Genomic DNA, 19,643 nt, shown 5'->3' with positions numbered 1-19,643 from the left:
ATTATCGTTATCTTAATTATATAAATTGTCTTTGCTTGTATATGTTTTGTGTGTTTGTTGTTTCTTCACAACCTGTGCCTACTTTGTGATTAGCTTTTTGTCTGTTCAGTTAGCAAATAAATAGGTTCAGGACTGAATTGAATCATCATCGCCATTATGACAGTTCCTCAAGAGGAACTTCGTCTGTCAAAAAATACGTAACCGTTCTATAGCGATGATTTCAACTGTTCTGGTCGTGACTTTCATGATGCTATTAACATCTAAGGCCGATTGGATTATCACGAGTCTATTTATTATTATTATTTAGTGTTCTGTCTGACGACAGGTCCATATGAACAGGATCCTTCCATCCTTTTCTCGGAATGGGACCTGTTCATATACGTTCTTGGCAGATGATCCAGAAGTGGTTTGCCATTGCCTTCTTCTGTGTGTGAATGGAGTAATTGTTGCCACGGAGAAACCGGGGAAGCCCCCGGAGGAAAACACCGTGTTGCCTAGACCACGGCCTTGCCCAACACAAGTTATAAATTCGGGCACCGCCGGGAATCGAACTCGAGACCCCCAGGATTACAAGGCCAGCGTTCTAACCGCTAGACCACCGTGGCTTATCACGAGTCTATAATGTTCTAAATCATTAAGCATGTATTTTTAGAAACCCACCCGATTAAGAATACTGTTATAACCATAGAGGCCTTGCTGTTTTCCCGTCCCTTTGGCTGACCATAATTACTGTTGTTTCCAGGTTATGAGTGGGTCGGGTGGCGCAATGATACAGTCGGCATGGCGGGACATCCGGTCGAAATCGTGTTCGAGTTCGACCGTGTCCGAAACTTCTCCGCGATGTATCTCCACACCAACAACTTGTTCAGCAAGGACGTCCAGGTGGGTGAGATCGTGTTCCACCAGAAGGCAGCCCTAGAGCGTAAATCCTTGTGCTGCAGCCATTTTGATTGTCTTCATAAGCCTTTTTTACAGCTGTTCTCTGGGATGTTGCGTCGTGTAGTCTGGTAGAAGTTGACCCGACGTTTCAGAGGTGCGTCATCAGGGCGATGACAGTGTAAGAACTTCAGAAATTTCGGTAAAGTTCTGTGAGACAGCGCAACGTTTTAGAAGACAGCCATCTTCATGCCATGTTTGTGCTATCAAGTCTTCAAATATGGATTAGTCCTTCTAAATCAATGCTCTTGTTTAATTGTCTACTTCGTACTCCTACGAACACCATTGCTGTACTGAAGCCCCAGTTGTAGTAAGATTGAAACTTGATGTTAGCGGTGATGATGACGTTGGTCTTCTGGGCAGTAACGTCACGGGGCCTTGTAAGTAGATATCACCGTTTCTTCAGTCCTGGAGCTGGAGGTCGTATGTTTCTCCAAAACTTTCATATCTACGAGGTGCGATCGGAAAGTTTCCAGACTGCGCCTATAAAAAAAAAACCCGTACACTTATCTCAGGTATTAAATTCATCCATCACCCTCGAAGTAGTTCCCCTGGGAGTGAACACAACGATCCCAGCGCCGCTGCCAAGCCTGGAAGCATCCCTGGAAATCTTTCTTTGTCAACCTGTCAAGCACCATCTGCGATTCTGCCTGAATCTCTTCTATCGTCTTAAATCTCCTTCCCTTTAGCTGAATTTTCATCTTTGGGAAGAGGAAGAAGTCACACGGCGAATAAGGATGGTGCGGGATGACGGCCATGGTGTTTGAGGCCAAAAACTGCCGAACTTTGAGGGCGGTGTGCGCTGGCGCGTTGTCATGATGCGTCGCATGTGGAGTTCTTCCTTTAGAATCAGCTGACAGGTCCCATAGCCTGTCCCAACAATGTCGCACAAGTCGTTGATGGTACGACGTCGATCTTCGTGAATGGCCTGCCGAATCTTCGTAACATTTTCGGGCGTTGTGCTCGAAGATGGTCGTCCAGAACGCTCGTCATCATCGACAGAGGTTCGGCCATTTTTAAAACGTGAATGTCACACAAAAGTTTGTGCACGACCCATTGCGGACTCCCCAAATGCTTGCTTTAGCATTTCATAGGTTTCCATAGCCGTTTTGGCGAGTCTTTGGCAAGAGATTCAGGCAGAATCGCAGATGGTGCTTGACAGGCTGACAAAGAAAGATTTCCAGGGATGCTTCCAGGCTTGGCAGCGGCGCTGGGATCGTTGTGTTCACTCCCAGGGGAACTACTTCGAAGGTGATGGATGAATTTAATACCTGAGATAAGTGTACGGGTTTTTATACCCGCAGTCTGGAAACCTTCCGATCGCACCTCGTACGTACAAGTCCACACATCCAGAAGAGCATAATCGACGTACTCCATTGCAACGTAATTAAGATAGTTTAACGTCGGTGTATGGAGTACACAATATGATTTGTTCAGGTAGAAATTGTTATTATGAAGTAATTCACTGAACCACGTACGTTGTACCGCAAATTCTGCTAAAAAATTACACCAGATCCTACACGCACAGTAAAAATTAGAATAAATGCTTTATATTTGTTTTGTTACGAGACTCTAGTGTCCAAATATAAAATGTTGTGTGAATAACACATGGCCCCCCATTCATGGCGGTTCTCCAAATGAACATCCAGTAACACATTTTAGTGGAACAAGGCCTTTAAAGTTAATAAAAACAAACCAAACATGTTATTATTATGCACTGCACTATTTGTATGTGGTGGGCGAAGTGGTCGTACGTCGTTATGTTAATTCATATCATGCACAGAATGGACATAGACTATGCATCATATGAGTGTGTAAGTATGCGATATCTGGCGTGATACTGGGCTATGAGTGGGGGTCCAAGGGAGAATGCGCCCTTTGAGGGCCACGGTGTTGTGTAAAATTTATTACGCTTTTACTGACACAAACAGCAACTGTTTATATACGCGTTCGCAAAGCGAAGTCTGCGAAAGAACATCAAATCCGGGGGGGGGGGGGGGGGGGGGGGGGGGGGGGGGTTACATCTGTTTATACTGTTTACTAAGAATTATCTCCCAATTTGTAGGTTAAATGAGTTTACATAAAAAAATATATGTATGTAATTGTAAAGGAATATGTGTAATTATTTGGCGGAATTAAATATTCTGTTCATTATTTGTAGGTGCAAAGACGTATCGAAGTAAAACTTCAACCTAACAACCATCTTTCAATTATCAGCAGTCTTTAATTTGGCTTCGTTTCGTATTCTACATCATAGGCCCACCGTATTTAAATCGGTTTGTACGTTTCTTGTATTTTTAAGAATTTCAAGGCCAAAATATTTTTATCTAATATCACTTTCGTAGTATAAAGTGGTATGTATTTTTCCAATGACGTCTTGTGGATGTCACGAAGCGGAATTTGTGTTTTTATTTTATTACGATACAAAATTTATTTTTAGCATGAGAATGATGAAGGATGAACTTCGAACTCAGCACCTCCGGAATCTAAGTAGGCAGATCGACATTCGGCTAAATATTTGATTCCAACCGGAAACTTCATAAATATAAATTACACTTGGGAACGTTTTGTATGGTGAGATGTGTTTGCGGGACAAATATTCGCTTCTTCGCACTAAATTCTAAACAATTATTACAAGTATTACCACTACTGATTTTTTCTCCCAAGACATTTTTATCTTTTGTTGGTTGTCTGAGTTTCCAATACATACATTTCTGTGTTATGCATATAAGTCACGATATAAACGAAGTGAGACGATCATAGACGTCAAAATTCATTTACATTCTGTCGAGAAGTGAGTGAAAGTTATAAACCTCGCTTTAAGAGGAAACTTTAGTATAAGGTATGAGCACATTGCACGAAAGTCCGAAAGTGATTAATCAAAACTAAACTACGATAAAGCAAATAAAAATAAAATAAACACTAGAATATAATTTGCCTTCGCTTGAAATATGCTTTGATTGTAGTGCCTAGGAACGAGAGAATTAACAATGAAAGGAGATTGTTGAACCTTGGTATACCTATTGTACATTTTAGCGTGATACAACAGAATGAACAATGAGCGAACCGTGCTATGACGTTTATACGGCAGCACCAATATTTAAGTTACTAGAGAAGTTGGCAAACAAGGGGGGGAGGGGAACTGAAAGCCAAAATAGACAAAACAATATCGCCACGCGGTGCGTGATGCTAGGCCATCCTGTTACTCATACACAGTAATATAGAAGTGAACTTGTTATGTTGGCAGAACACGCAACGTGATATAAGTGAACGAGAGAGACTGAGAGCGAAATTGATTGGTATCGTGAGCTTTACAGAGCCACCAGAAAGTCGCTAAGATAAACTGCACATGTTGCGGGAGAATAAAACATCGAGAGAAAAAGATTAGTATGAAATAAAATGACAGTTATGGATAATATTTTTGAAGTGGTTCCCCATGCCGGAGTTCGGCAATAAACTTTATGTCTTTCTCTGCACTGTTACAGGTTGGTTCTAAAAGGAGTTTAAGTCACTGTTCTGTACAACGGAATCCTTGTTTTATTTGATTCTACTGAATTTTATAATCAGAACACAACTCCACGGCAGAGATGAGTCATTCCACCATCCATTCTGATACGAGGTGCGATCGGAAAGTTTAAAGACTGTGTCAATAGAGGGCGAACCTGATGTAGTACGAGCTTCTGCCGCTAGGGGGTGCGGCCTACATTCATAATGAATCAGTGTGCCAGCCGGCATCATCGAATTAGCATTTGTTTCTTAGTTACGGGCGTTTTGGTAGTTCATTACACCGACCCTCCTGCGATTTCGGAATGGCGTGTGCATCAAATTTTGCCAAAGACTCGCCAAAACGGCTACGGAAACCTATGAAATGCTAAAGCAAGCATTTGGGGAGTCCGCAATGGGTCGTGCACAAACTTTTGTGTGGCATTCACGTTTTAAAAATGGCCGAACCTCTGTCGATGATGACGAGCGTTCTGGACGACCATCTTCGAGCACAACGCCCGAAAATGTTACGAAGATTCGGCAGGCCATTCACGAAGATCGACGTCGTACCATCAACGACTTGTGCGACATTGTTGGGATAGGCTATGGGACCTGTCAGCTGATTCTAAAGGAAGAACTCCACATGCGACGCATCCTGTCTGAGGACCAGAAGCAGAATCGACTTCTCGTTTGTCAGGAGCTCAAAGATCTTGCAAGAACCGACCCCAACTTCCTTTCTAAGCTCCGTGTGACTTCTTCCTCTTCCCAAAGATGAAAATTCAGCTAAAGGGAAGGAGATTTGAGACGATAGAAGAGATTCAGGCAGAATCGCAGATGGTGCTTGACAGGCTGACAAAGAAAGATTTCCAGGGATGCTTCCAGGCTTGGCAGCGGCGCTGGGATCGTTGTGTTCACTCCGATGGGAACTACTTCGAGGGTGATGGATGAATTTAATACCTGAGATAAGTGTACGGGTTTTTATAGGCGCAGTCTAGAAACTTTCCGATCGCACCTCGTACTCCAGATAGACAACGTAACAAATTTTTCTTCTCCCTTCTTCTTTGCTGCTATCTCTCCTTATTCCACTTTTTGTTTCGTTTTTATTGTTCCTGGTTTCATCTTATTGTGAGCATTTAACAGCTTTCTGAACGTATTTGGCCGACGGTGGTGTTCAATTTGTGATAAGATAAATTACAGAAATCACAATTATTCTTTATATTTCCGGTTCTCGTTTCCGATTATGACATGAAATTTTATATTTTCACCCTCGCCAGGGGCCTTAGAAATGTTTTGAAGGTAGGTTTCTGTTTGTAAGATTTGAGGTTTTCGCAGCGGTGAGTATGAATATTTCTGCGATTCGCCGCCCTGATGACGGAGGCAGTATGACCTCCGAAACGTTGGTAAATATCAAGCCAGAAGACAGAAATCTTCAGGTTTCTGTTTCATCCGTCTTACGTTTTTGACAGATTGTTGAAATTAATTCGGGATTGTAACCGCGATCTCCTGTCCTGAAACTACACGCAGTGGTCATCTCAAATGTTTTGTGTCGTGTGTCGTGTACAGGTCTTCTCACACGCCAAAGTGCACTTCAGTATTGGCGGTCATCAGTTTTTCGGGGAGCCTGTGTTCTTCTCCTACATGCCAGATGTCATCATGGAACACGCACGGAACGTCACCATAAAACTGCATAATCGTGTGGGACGATACGTGAGGCTACAACTTTACTTCGCAGCCAAGTGGATTATGGTCAGTGAGGTCTCCTTCGATAGTGGTGAGTTAAAAAAAATACTTTACAGCCTATTGGATCATTATCATAACAGAAAGTTTTGTATGATTGACTTATTTACTCTGGTTGATTTATTTAATTATTAAATTTCAGATTCCTAGGTGATTTATTAATGATGTGTTAAAATTAGAATACACTTTAATGCACAGATGATTTTTAACAGCGTATTAGTTATTATGCAATATATATATATATATATATACCAAGCATTTTTAACAGTAAACAAAATTATCCGTATTTTGATGTTATTTTCATGGCTTATAATTTGACAGTTCTATACAGTTCTAACTCCATATTTCAAACATATGAATCAAATCCTGAACTTTATAAATGTACAGCTGTCTGCAAACCAATGCATTATATTGGTATGATGTGACGACCCGAATACTTATTGGTATTGACAAGTGTATTATATTTCGCTGAGCACTGTGGTAGTATTTGTAAATTCATGTTTCCAATTGTCAACTGTCTAAATATTTACGATGTAATGTACATGGTTAGCGCAGACTCAGCGGTTTATCAATATTCGCTGTAAAAAAATATATATAAGCATGTGTGCACATGTATTAATTTCGCACGTTTTATCAATTTCAGCGCACAATGTTATTTATCCGAAAGGTTTTTTGTTTTATAATTTGTAATAAAAATCCGAAAGTCACAGCCGGGAAACCAAGATATTTGAAAAGGAGGGTTCCGACAGAGTAGCATATTTTCAGTTACAGAATACTAACGTAGTTAACTATTCTAACTTTATGGAACGGAAACTTTGTTGAGAAACTAGTAGTTGCTCATCTAGTCAAGAGATTCTCAGATTTCTTTCGAACCCATCTGTTCATTATCATGCTTACAATAACGAATCATCGGCCCATATACTGAGCGCGATGAATCCATTTTAATAATATCCTCCGAACTACGCACACTCCTTCCAATTTTACTCTTCGATTCAGATATTTCTTTTCAAATTGTGTATTAATTTCTTATCGGAACGTTTGAAACGTTAAGTGATTACTGTACGAGGTGCGATCGGAAAGTTTCAAGACTGTGTCAATAGAGGGCGAACCGGATGTAGTACGAGCTTCTGCCGCTAGGGGGTGCGGCCTACATTCATAGTGAATCAGTGTGCCAGCCGGCATCATCGAATTATCATTTGTTTCTTAGTTACGGGCGTTTTGGTAGTGCATTACACCGACCCTCCTGCGATTTCGGAATGGCGGATTTTCATGAGTGCATCAGATTTTGCCAAAGACTCGCCAAAACGGCTACGGAAACTTTCCGATCGCACCTCGTGTGATTATCGATCTTTATTTTTATTCAAGCTTTGAAACACCGTCACTGCCCTTAAAACTGGCACTAAGTAAATAGATACTTAAACTAAGCAGTTTCAAAACTTATACTTTTAAAGTCTGAGAACGTCAGTTGCTGTTACACCAGTGACTTGGATTTTTCAAAATTGTCGTCAGTCGTGCCTGGTGCGTGGTTATATAGTTACATTCCAAGGAAATGAGTGTCTCCTCCGATAACGAGGATAAATGTAGTAATTTGAACAATGTTTTAATGACCTTTGACCTCGTATATGCTTTTTGTAGACGTTTAACAACGAGGTTTCGGTCAGCATCACATTTTACTACCCGCGAGCTTCGAACCCCAGTCGATCGACGATACTTTCCAGTTTACTTAGTGGTCATAATTAATTACTAAATAAAAGTCAGTGATGTTTATGTATCATTATGTCGCGCGTTCAGCTGAGTCTATGAAGCACGAATGATTCGTTGTAATTAATCTCGATGCCGTGAACTGTGTAATGGTACACATATTGCCTAACTGGTATTTGAATACAGAGTGTTCATAAATTAGAAGACTATTTTAAGGACGTGTAATTATTTATTTAAAAGACATAGGAAAACCTATGAACTACGAAACAGTCGCACGATTTTCAAGTTTTTTTACATGCGATCACGAGTTCGTATACGAGTATTTGATAATTGTTTTTAAATCATTTCATCGCTTCAATTAAATCCGAAAATTATTTAACTCGGCATTTCTCAGTGTGTTCTAGGGTGGTTGGGGTACTTTTCCTTTTGAACATAATAAGCTGTCTGTTATCAACTGGCAGAATAAGTGTTACTGAATAATTCCATGGAAAGTGAATTGAGTAATCGTGGCCTAATCTGAGAATTAGGTCTGCCATCCTGGGTGGAAAGGACTTTGTTGAAGCACGAAAAGGCTCTTAGACATTTCCTGCTCTTAATGGAACCAGAACTTTCATTACCATTTTAACATAAAGCCACCACAAGACACTAGCCACCTTAATCCATTCCACACTCTTACACTTCCCTCTTTATCTTCAGTGTTGTATTATCTCAACATTTACCCCTGCGTCTCCAAAGCGGTTTGTCGCCACGACATTGCATGCATATGAATTTTTCATCTTTCCCTTGTAGTTGTTTCCATAATACAACACCCGTTTATCTTAACTGAGGATTTTCGTGGTTTTCCTCAGAATATTCATATTCACAGTCTTTAAGTATGTCTTGCTAACCACCTTTACGCTGTTTAACTATATACCACTTATAATCGTCTTCCCAACTAAATAGACGATAAAGTTACAACAGCATCGTAAAATAACCAAGAATCAGTTTCTTTATGAAATATGAAGCTTTAACGTGGCGTTCGGGTGCTACAGGGTCGTTTCGCGTCTAACATGCAGTGTGTGCGAGACCACTAACTTAATGTGAAGGCAAGTTAGGATGAAGTGGTCGTTTAAATAAATCACGTCTTTAATCAAATCGAGTCCCAGCCCATAACTTTCATCGCTGTATCGGTTTTAGTTTTAACACGTCACCCTAATAATATTTCTAAAATGAATTTCCGGGTTTACTACACCGTCACGTAAGCAGATTAAGTATGCATCGGAGAAAAATATTACCGTCATTAAATGTAATGTGTCTTCCTTTTAGGTTCAGTATCCTGTATTTTTTTCGAACTTTGTTAAACGTTTGAAAACCGAAGAGAAGAAGAGAAGATATTTGATTGACTGCCTGCAATATTTCCGGGTGAAAGGACGCGAAGCATTAATCACTGCATTCCCTGTAACCGACCTGTCGGATGCACGCAACTGACTATCGACCTAGTTATGTTCAGTGGCGTGCAGCTAATATTCTTGAGTTTGCTATAAAATATTCTTTATAGTCAGCTGCAGTGAATGTGGACGTTAAATCGAAATGCTTTCGGTGACGACTCGCTGGGCTACGACCGCTGATTTTTCTGTGTTTTTTCCATATCTTTACTCAGATTGTCGAATCTCAGACCTTCCCAATTCGAACACGAATGCTGACCAAACATCACCGAAGTTCACTTTGGGCCAAATAAGGAATGACTCGGGGTCGTTTACCTTTTGTTTTTGGGTGACGGGGAACTAGAAGGAGCTTAAAGTTAATTAAATAGATTATGATTGTGTTTTCTCGTCTGATTTACGTTTTAGGTCAAGAGGTAATATCGCAAGAATGAGATGATAAATAAACAATTAAACATATAGAACTCCTTATGAATGTTTTAAAATTGAGACGGTCACCCCAGAACCCTTCCGAAGGCACAAGGGTGCCCTCACACTTACGGTTGACGATGTATGAAGAGCACATGTCATGTGACACATATAGACACTTCCACTGAAATAAATAATTTAATATTAAAAATTTATATTTTATAAACACTTCTGAGACGCCACGGTGATCTAGCGGTTAGAACGCTGGCCTTGTAATCCTGGGGTCCCGGGTTCGATTCCCGGCGGTGCCCGAATTTATAACTTGTGTTGGGCAAGGCCGTGGTCTAGGCAACACGGAGTTTTCCTCCGTGGCATCCCAACTATTACTCCATTCACACACAGAAGAATGCAATGGCAAACCACTTCTGGATCATCTGCCAAGAACGTATATGAACAGGTCCCAGTCCGAGAAAAGGATGGAAGGATCCTGTTCATATGGACCTGTCGTCAGACAGAACACTAAATAAAAATAATAATAATAATAATAAACACTTCTGGTAGCAAGCTGCCTCTTTCTTGGAATAGATTCTTCAATTAATATAATCCATGTAATAGGATTCGTTTTATGATCGTGTTATTAATTAATGCTCAACTTCTCGTTGTCTGCTGCCGTCTGGCAGGGGATGAACATTTGTATTAACCGAGTGAACCTGGCTAACGGTTTGAAAAACGAAAAATTGAAAGTCTTCGCTTTTAATTGTCGTGGTTCAATTGTACTTTTTACACCGAACCACCGATAAAATGCATCGTTAGCAACTTCCAGCCAGTCAAGCGTTGATGGTCAGCTAGTCGTCGGGAGCGTAACATTGTCTCGCTGGCTGGAACTGGCTAACGATGCATTTTATCCGATCGATTCTCCTGTTTTCAAATGTACGGAGAATCACTGAACCACGAAAGTAGGACAAAACACTTTTTATTTTTAGGGTTTTGAGGTGTTAGCCGGGTTAACACAGTCAACACAAATAATCCGTTTGTCCAGTCATGTGACATGGTTATTATTGTCACACGTGGAAGATCGTGGTTTGATTTTATAAACATTCGCTTGTTGATTTTATATTGAAAGTTCCCTGGTTAACGTTATTTTTAAATAAAAGGGTGGTTGCCCGTGTGTCCAGTTAGTTTATTTTCGTGTTTTTTTTATGTGATGTGGGAACATTGCCATGTTCTCTAGGGACAACCACGCTCATTACGAGGATGTAATTGCAGACACACTGAATGACGTTTGTACAAGTATCCTGCAGAGCTGTTTCAAGTTAGCCTGCCCGCTGCACGCAATTGATTGTGAAGCTAGGCCAGGTCAGTGGCGTATTCCTACTAGAGTGTCTTCGCGGCGCTGACTGTACCAGTGAATTTACTACACCCGGTCGCAGCAAGACAGGCATGTCTTCCTCTTTGTGGATTGATGCTAGGCCGGCCATGACTCAAATGCATGCAGATTTTTTCCAAACTTTTTCTTTGAGGATCCATATTCACGTAGTTTTAATTGTAACAAAAAATATCTCACGAAAAATATTCTTCTTAGTCAGATTTGAGGTTCTTACAGCAGCGAATATGAAGATGTCTGTCTTCTGTTTTGTAGCGTCGTGTAGCGTGGTTGAAGTTTACCGACGTTTCAGAGGTATTCAGATCTATTTATCAGATTCTGTGTTTTAACTTTAGTTAACAAGAATTTGTAAAACAAAAGCTTCAGTGAGGTCCTACTAACCCCTTTCGATAGATTCTACTTTATTCTTCTAGTTAATACCTTAAAGCTAAGTGGTAACTATACTTACCACCTACTTTAACATTCAGTATGTTTACATTCTGCTCACAAGGGTGCTTAATGGCGTTTCTCAGAGAATTCAGCAATTATTTTTGTAAGAGTATTAATTAATTTATCCTTGCAATTGACAGACGTTTTGTTTTTTTTGAGGTAAGAGCTTATTTTTTAAAATATTTTTAACTTCAAAGGTTATGAAGAGGAAAATACTGTAATGGTAATGATGTAGTTGAAATATATTTTCAATCTCTTTTATAGATAGTTTGCGTAAAATGCATAACAACACTCTGAGAAGAAGCCATTAGTCAGTCACGTGAATGTCTAACGTGACCTTACGACACGGGTAACGATTCAACACGCTGCTAGACGGAGCATTTCTTCAGTTGTAGGCAACGTTCAGAATTGTTAAGGATGCTCATCTTTTATCTGTACAAGTGTTCATGATTACGTCAGATTGGTATTACATGGACCTTAGAACTCTAAAGCGAAGGTTAACTTTACTACTACTAGATGGCACTGCAGCTCTTTTGTAGGGACGTAGCCTCCTCGTTAGCTTCTTTTATAAATAATATTAATGAGATGCATAAAGGAAAGCAAGGAATTTGATAAAAGACAAGGATACGAAGGAAATCATTCCCGTTGAATTTCAACGAGATTTTTAAACAAGAATTGTTGTATTATTTGGGCGTTACTAAATATTCAGGCTATACGAGGAGGGAATAGCTTTCAACGAGGTTTAATTTGTTGCGTTGATTTTGTCTGAGGTTTGTTTCTTGTTTACGATTTACTTTGAGGAAAGAACGAGTTACCGGCGCTAATTACATATTATTCGCAATTACAGAAATCAACAATCCTACTCGACGTCACTCTACACCGCAATTTGCCTGAAATTCGCGAGAAAGGGCTGGAATTTAATGTTGTCGATGGAACACTACTGCGTCAGTTTATTTATAGAAACAAACAATTTATTGTGTCCATTAGAGCTCTCTTGTTAATGAACATTTAAATGCAATTTATGCTGTGTGTACACGACTGTATATCTTTGTATCTCATATGGATTTAGGTAACTAATAATAATCTTTCGAATTGAAGTGCTACTGAATGTTTATGTGATGATTAAATGCGAGAAGATGATATATGGGATGTTTTTGGCACGAATAGAAGATATAGAAAATGAATTAAAGTTTTTAATCACAAAATTTTCCATTAAGAATCCACAAGAAGAACCGATACGTAGATGAAAGGATAACATTAAAATGAATCCTTGGGGTAAAGATGTGTTGGGAAAGTTTTTTTGAGGTACGAGGTAACAGTGGCAGGTTCTTCTTGATATCATTATAAAATGCTGATAATTTATTGACTATGTAAGTGACTATTAGGTTTATAAGAAGCATTCTGCTTTGTAGAGGAGTATTCATGCGTATGTTATACAGTCCTGTGTGTTATGAACCCAGCTGGATTCGAACTACATATAGTAGGTGAGATTAATCCTGTGAGATACGGAGTACAAATTGGCAACACGGCGGGGGGCGGGGGGTTGCACACCGCAGGGCTAGAAGACCCACTTGAGCATTCACAGAAGTGCACCCTAGCAGCCCCCTCACTAATTATAACCAATACTGCTACATGAGTTCACAGAGGGGAATTAATTGACATTCCTGGGATCTCGTCACTGTGTACGGCTTGTTTGTCAAATCGTCGACGGCAAGATGCCAATGGAGAACCGCGCACCATGTGCATTTTGCGTCGTGTCTTTGCTTGTTATTTCTTGTTGTTTTCTTGAAACAAAACGGAGAAAAGTCTTGGCATGTTCACGTATTCTGTTTGCCCGAAGCTTTCGTTGTTAATTTCCTGTTTTGGGTGTTGTTTTTGTAGGATGTAGCGTGAGAAAAAATAAATGACAAACGACCTACACTAGTAGTATTTTAAGGCTTCTAGCTTGTGGCTGGTTATGGCGTTACATTTTCAAATAAGCCATTAAAATCCGCGGTTTGCCTAAATCCTTATCGGCATATATTTCGATTAACATTACAAATTATTATTTTTTATTTGCGAACACATCGAATGCCTGTTAAGATTTTTTTTCGTGTATGGTGTGTCCAAATATTTTGGAAAGGGCGAAATACGACGTGTTAAGAAATTCGTCGGTTTTCAGTAACCAGAATCGCGAGATATCAAAATCATTCCGACATTCATCTGTCGTAAGAAGAAAACTAAAATTTGCCTTACTACTTCTGAGGATGCGACTAGGTTTTGCGACATCTTCTCCTGTGTCTTCCAGTCCTCTAACCGTCAGCTGTCACTGACTTGATGCCACTCTGCCCTGTGAACCGAACTAATTTAATAAGGAAGTACATCTTCATATATACTTGAGTCGAACAGCACACCTTTCCCATTTGCAGCTTTAAAAGAAACGCCTTGACGTTGTAAACATAGTGAAATTTTCCCCTTAGAAAGCGTAGAAAAGAAAACCTTGTTAAGAGAAGTAATTTTAAGATGGATTTATTCTGTACTATAGCGCAAAGACCTCTGAAACGTCGGTAAACTTCTACACGACTACACAGCGCTAAAACGCGGAAGACAGAAATCTTCGTACTCTCTGCCGTGAGAACCTCAAATCCGTTAACACTTTAAATTGCAACGGTAAATATATCTCCCATCATCTTCAAAAATCAGTAACTAAACATTTTATATGTATGGATATTCAGTGTAAACAGGGATTATTTCCTTAAACAGCTGTAACCATTTGATCTTTGTAATGGTGAACACTTGTGTTTTCTTTGCGGTACGGACCGAATTTTTATGAATATTATTTAGACGAATTTTGGATTCAAAGTTGTTGTTAGTTGAATATGTTTATGCTGTGATAATTCCCCGAAAAGGATTTGCATTCTTTTGCTGGAATGATCAAAGACTTTTTTCACAAAACTCATGTGCCTTGATTACCAATGTTACTGGTATCTACGTTACGAAAGTATTGACTGCGGACTGGTCCATTCTATCCGTACGTCTTTATTACTGCAGCGTTCGGCACCGTTAACAAGACGAAGGAAGGAGAGTTGGAGGGGGAAAAGACTGAGAGAAATTGCTGATTTAGGGATGCTCAATTTCGTTCAGTAGTCTAATAAAACACCTGTAATTTATCACACGAACGGCGTACTCCTGCAGCTAAGAACAAGAAAGTAACAAAGCAGGCCCTATTAAAAAATAAAACGAACTTGCTTGACGGACATTGGCTATTATATCAGGAGTAGATGATGATGCTTATTATTATTATTATTATTATTATTATTTACGGTGGAGGTGGTATAGTAGTAGTGATAATAGTGGCAGTGTTAATGGTACTTATGTTAATAGCCGTGTTCGAATCTTGGTCAACTAAGAAAAATATCGCTTAAAATGCTTTAGTATTTATAAAGGAGACGAGAAAGTAGATCCTTCCAGGAATTTACAGCAAATTGATGTAATTACAACATAATGAGAAAATAAATTACATATTTTATTCTAAGAATGTAATTTAATTGAATTTTCAGAGTTCCGTAAATAGCGAAAATAAGTTTGTAAATAATGTTCTTTGTAGAAAAAATAATTTAATTGATTTATTTATCTTTACGGGAGAATATTTAAAACGATTTATTCTTTTTAATGAAATTGCAAGAAACTGTGGTAGAATTCATGCTGTGAAAGTCAGATACATTTTCGGTGAGTGTAGAAAAATCTCACACATTTTATCTTCGAAGACGTCGTCGGGGTCGTGACCCCTGTTGCTGTAATCTCCCTTTTGAGACTGTTCTGTCGTCCTTTTTCAAATCCATAGATACCACCCTCGCCGGGACTCGAACCCAGGGCTTTTTTTACGAAGTTTTTATCTCTGTAATCTCTTTCTAACCTCAAGGCACAGACATCGTTTCGTGTAAATTGGTGCATGCATTCTCGAATTATAATCAAACACACATGCACATATATATCCGCAATTTAAATTTTAATTATAAAAGTAGTCATAACTTCTGACACAAGCCTTATTAACGTAATAGCCAGGGATGAGAAGGTTAAACTGTATAAATAACTGTAAATCATTGTGATGTAATATAAAGAAACGAGTGTGGCATCACAAACATTTTAATTCATGCCGGCGGCTTGTACTCTGTCTTGGGAAACGTCTAGTGTAGCAAGATTCTAGAATCTAGAAGTAGCTGGCTGGCTACTGTTTACCGAAATCAGTGGAGGCGATAACGTGTAATTAATGAGTGTAATTTAGGGAGCCATCGATCTGGGGCAAGACTAGAGACTTGTGTGGCCATAACAAATTGGATCGCGATGGAAAGACTGAACTATACATTATAACCTACTGGTGGCGCGCTCCGCTCTCATTCACCGTCACTCTGCGTTTCTTCCTTTTCTGTCCGCCACTGATGAATTTCAGGGCTGTACAAAGCATTAGATACGCCTGCTACATAGCCCCTTGTTACTAGGCAACTTTAACGCGTTAAACCCCAGTATTAACTGTATGCACTATTTGGTTTAACAGTTACTTTTTTTGTATTTATGGGTTTCGTGTGGTTTGAAACTCAGATTTATTGTGTTTTCTTTGAGGTATGGACTTTAATCTTAAATATTATTTAGGTAAGCTTCGGGTTAAAGGGGGTAATAATATCTGTAGTCGAACCTTGTGTAAAATAAACCTTAAAATTTAAACTACCAAGAGAGTATCTTTCCTGAACGCCGTGTTGTCTGCTTAATAGCAGAAATGCTGAGTTTCGTATGTTGGCTCTGTCCCTGTATTTAAGTGACAGTAAAGAATGCCCACCGTGTGAAAACTGGTTTGGGTTCACTGGCAGCATCTATTAGGCATCCATCATTACATGTAGCATCTTCTGTTCCTAGTGTTTCAGAACTTAAGGTTGGTTGTATAAAGGGCACATTTGTAAAGTCTTTTTATACAAAATCTAAGTAGAAACCTTAAGTAGTCTGACATCGTGACGATAGATAGTGCCATGTGAGAGAACGCGAAGATAAATGAAGGATCAGAGAGAATGCACGATACAAAAGAAATGGTCCTGGCAAGGTGGAACATGACGTTTCCCTTCCGGCACAAAACAGAATGAATGTGTATGAAATGAGAAAACAAATCACCTCCAAGTCTCAATGTCGTCTACTCCTGAGCCCCAGATCCCTGGAACAACCGCAACCCAACACACAGCACAATGGATGACTAAACAACGTGCCGTATTCTTGTTCGGACGCAGGAGTAATAGATCACCGAAATCTATAGCACTCGTCCGCATTCTGGTTTTGAAAACAATGCGAAGAGCCTTCTCCAAAATCCTTTGTGCCATGTCTGTTCCGCTCATTCTCATTTATAAACTTCGTAATCTCTGATGTGTTCTCACCAGTAATGTTTAACGAGGTTTCCCACAAAACCTCCTCAGAACACAGCCCATCAACATCTTATTCTTATTCTTCTTGGCACTTAAGCTTGTTACGACTTCAAATGCTTATTCCGTATTTTTTAAGCTTTGTCTTGGTTTCCGTATTTTTGTATAATATCTTGTAGAATTTCGTTGGAGATTCTGCATCTGTCACGATGTTCTAATGGTTTATTCAGTGTTGTCAGCTGTGTTTATATGATCTTCAGTCTTAATATAGTTTAGTGTATTCGGAATCGGTGCTTCCATGTCACATGTTTCTGCCATTTCAAAGATTATTACACCCCCCCCCTTCCCAAGTTCGCATACTTAATCTTATATTAATTTGCTCAATTATTTATTTTAAAGTTATACAGTAGGTCTAACCCAAAATATTTCTTAATATGATAGCTGATCTCTCAGTTAGGGTGTGTGCGAGACAGCAGGTAGTCCATTTTAGGGGAGCCAACGTAAGAAGACAGTTTAGCAGGAAGGATTTCTGTTCCCCGTCGGCTGACAGCGGAGAAGAAGCCACCCACTGTGTGAGCCATCAAGCAAGCAAGGCTCTTGTAGCTGCATCCGTCTGCATCTTCTCGTAGGAGGATGTTACCTATCAGCTGCTCCGACAGGGACTCCGTCACCAGGGCCTATATTTATCCTCACCTCAGTTTCAGAATGTCTCGTAAAGCTGCTATTAGTTCTGCTGGCCGCTAATGGTGCCGGGAACTTGATGCCATATCCCAGAGACACCGATAATTCTAAATGAGAATTCTGTTGGTTTTACACATCATATTCAGATAAAAAGGGAATTACCGGGCAGTTATTGATTCTTTGCGAAACTGGTTCGCCCGTTCGAGAGTTGTTGTACCCTGCAGTTAGAAAGATTTCTTCGGAATTTCGAAACTTGACATTTGTCGATCAGTGTCGAATACAAAATTTATCTCCCCGATAAAGTGGTTGAAGTATTAAATATTTTTCTTTACTTTTAAAACAGATCGATTTAAATAAAATGTTTGAATTTATATACCAACTTTTAGGAGGAACATCGTACATCCATCTTTATAAAGTACATAGCCTGCATACCCTCCATAATGTTGGTAGTATAGGTCCACAATCAGAAAACTACACACCCAGGGTGACTTGTTTCAGTCGTAGTGTCAGGAAACTTCACGGAGGAGGAGATTGAAGGCGGGATCCTGAAGACAGACGATCACGGCAAGGAGTATCCACTGCAGAGAGACGAAGTGCAGACTACGCCGAGTCGAGACGACAGAGCCAACAGCGCAGGGGCTGAGTCGGGTGACCCTGGAGGACCGGACAGCTCGGTGTCCAAGCAATACATCGGCCTGGTGATCGGCGTCCTCACTGCCGTCATCCTGCTGTTGATGGGCGCCATCATGTTCATCGTGGTGCGCAATAGGCGTCTAAAGTCAGGCCCTGGGCACAGTGTTCTGCCCGCGGCGTTTGGCGGGACCCAGAAAGGAGTCACCATAAACATGAAGGTGAGTCACGCAGTTCACTGGCGGACATACGAGCCCTGCATCGATACAATATTTATGGTTTCACTGCATTAGTTGCGTCTGGCAGTGTAAGTTTCAAAATAACCTCGTAATATCGGCAATCGATTAAACGACTAATCGGTAAATTTTGACGTTGAAGTGTCGTAAAACGTAACCTGTCACATGTCTCAATAAAACAACGATGTGGCAGGAGCTGTAATTCTATACTGTCGCTGTGTGAAGGACTCTGACGACAAGAACCATCTCTCGCTTTTATGTCGGATGATTGGTGATGGTGTTAAAAAGACAGAAATGTCCACAGTACCGACTCTAACGCATGACGTGAAAAAAGATAACAGAAACACATCACTGTTATTTCCTTCGGGAGTCATTAATCAACATTTTCAACGCGTATCTCACAGAATGAATATAATTTACATCGGACCATCTGACATAGTACTTAATCTACCTTCACATGTGAAAAATATCGTACTATGAAAGCCAACACATTTTACTGCTATCATTAATATATTTCTTTTAATGTTGTGTATGATGTGGCGCGTCGTATCCGAGTTTCAATCCTTTGCTCGGGACCGCTTTTCATTTGTTTCAGTCCTCACGTCGCACGTCAATAATCACCTCGCCCTTCTCCTTTCAATTCCTTACCGTCAGTAATACCAGCCTGGCAATATACAAATATCTGAGTTTGACATGACACTGGACCCACTTACGTAGGGATCTGAAATTTGGTATGGATAATAATCTTAAAAATATACGCATCTTTGTTTATATAAAATAACAACATGGCGGTTGTGCGAAATCAACACTTAGATTTCCGTTTCGCGGTGATGACTAATGAACCATTGATGTTTGGTGTATAAAATTATATATGGAGATTTTAACATTTTATACGTTAATTACAAACTTAAAGACGACCCGAATGTGTAATGCGTTGTAATGTTTTAAATTGCACTTATAAATGGTTGAGTGAACAGTAGTTTATAAAGCCTTGTGGCATAGAAGTATTGAAATATTTGAATGAAATGAAGTGTCGTAAGTTTTTGTCGGCGGACGAACAAGGCTACACAATGAACCTCCCCTGTGCGGAGACATAGTTCCCACCTGATACACTAGCGTAGGCCGAATATATTGGGGAGTGTTCTCGGACGAAGGGAGAACTCAATTCCTGTACACTTTAAGATACTGGGACGCCTCTTTCTAGGGGTTGTAAATA

At 39.9% G+C, this 19,643-nt stretch overlaps 1 protein-coding gene across 4 annotated transcripts in view; it reads left to right on the top strand.

Annotated features, from left to right (window-relative positions):
* The window catches only part of Ddr (discoidin domain-containing receptor 2), a 140,632-nt gene that overhangs the window by 100,933 nt on the left and 20,056 nt on the right, over positions 1–19,643 (top strand). For all 4 annotated transcript variants that reach the window (XM_087351861.1, XM_087351860.1, XM_087351859.1 and 1 more), the window contains exons 6-8: positions 743–882; positions 5,983–6,190; positions 18,060–18,412. In XM_087351861.1, the coding sequence (XP_087207987.1) occupies positions 743–882; positions 5,983–6,190; positions 18,060–18,412 (701 nt within the window). The remainder of the gene's footprint in view (positions 1–742; positions 883–5,982; positions 6,191–18,059; positions 18,413–19,643) is intronic.

This window comes from Zootermopsis nevadensis, unplaced genomic scaffold, assembly GCF_977971745.1.
Source record: "Zootermopsis nevadensis isolate Lab colony 2312 unplaced genomic scaffold, Znev_1.0 Znev_ptg000020l, whole genome shotgun sequence".
NCBI lineage: Eukaryota > Metazoa > Arthropoda > Insecta > Blattodea > Termopsidae > Zootermopsis > Zootermopsis nevadensis.
This window is presented reverse-complemented; position numbering and strand designations above follow the sequence as displayed.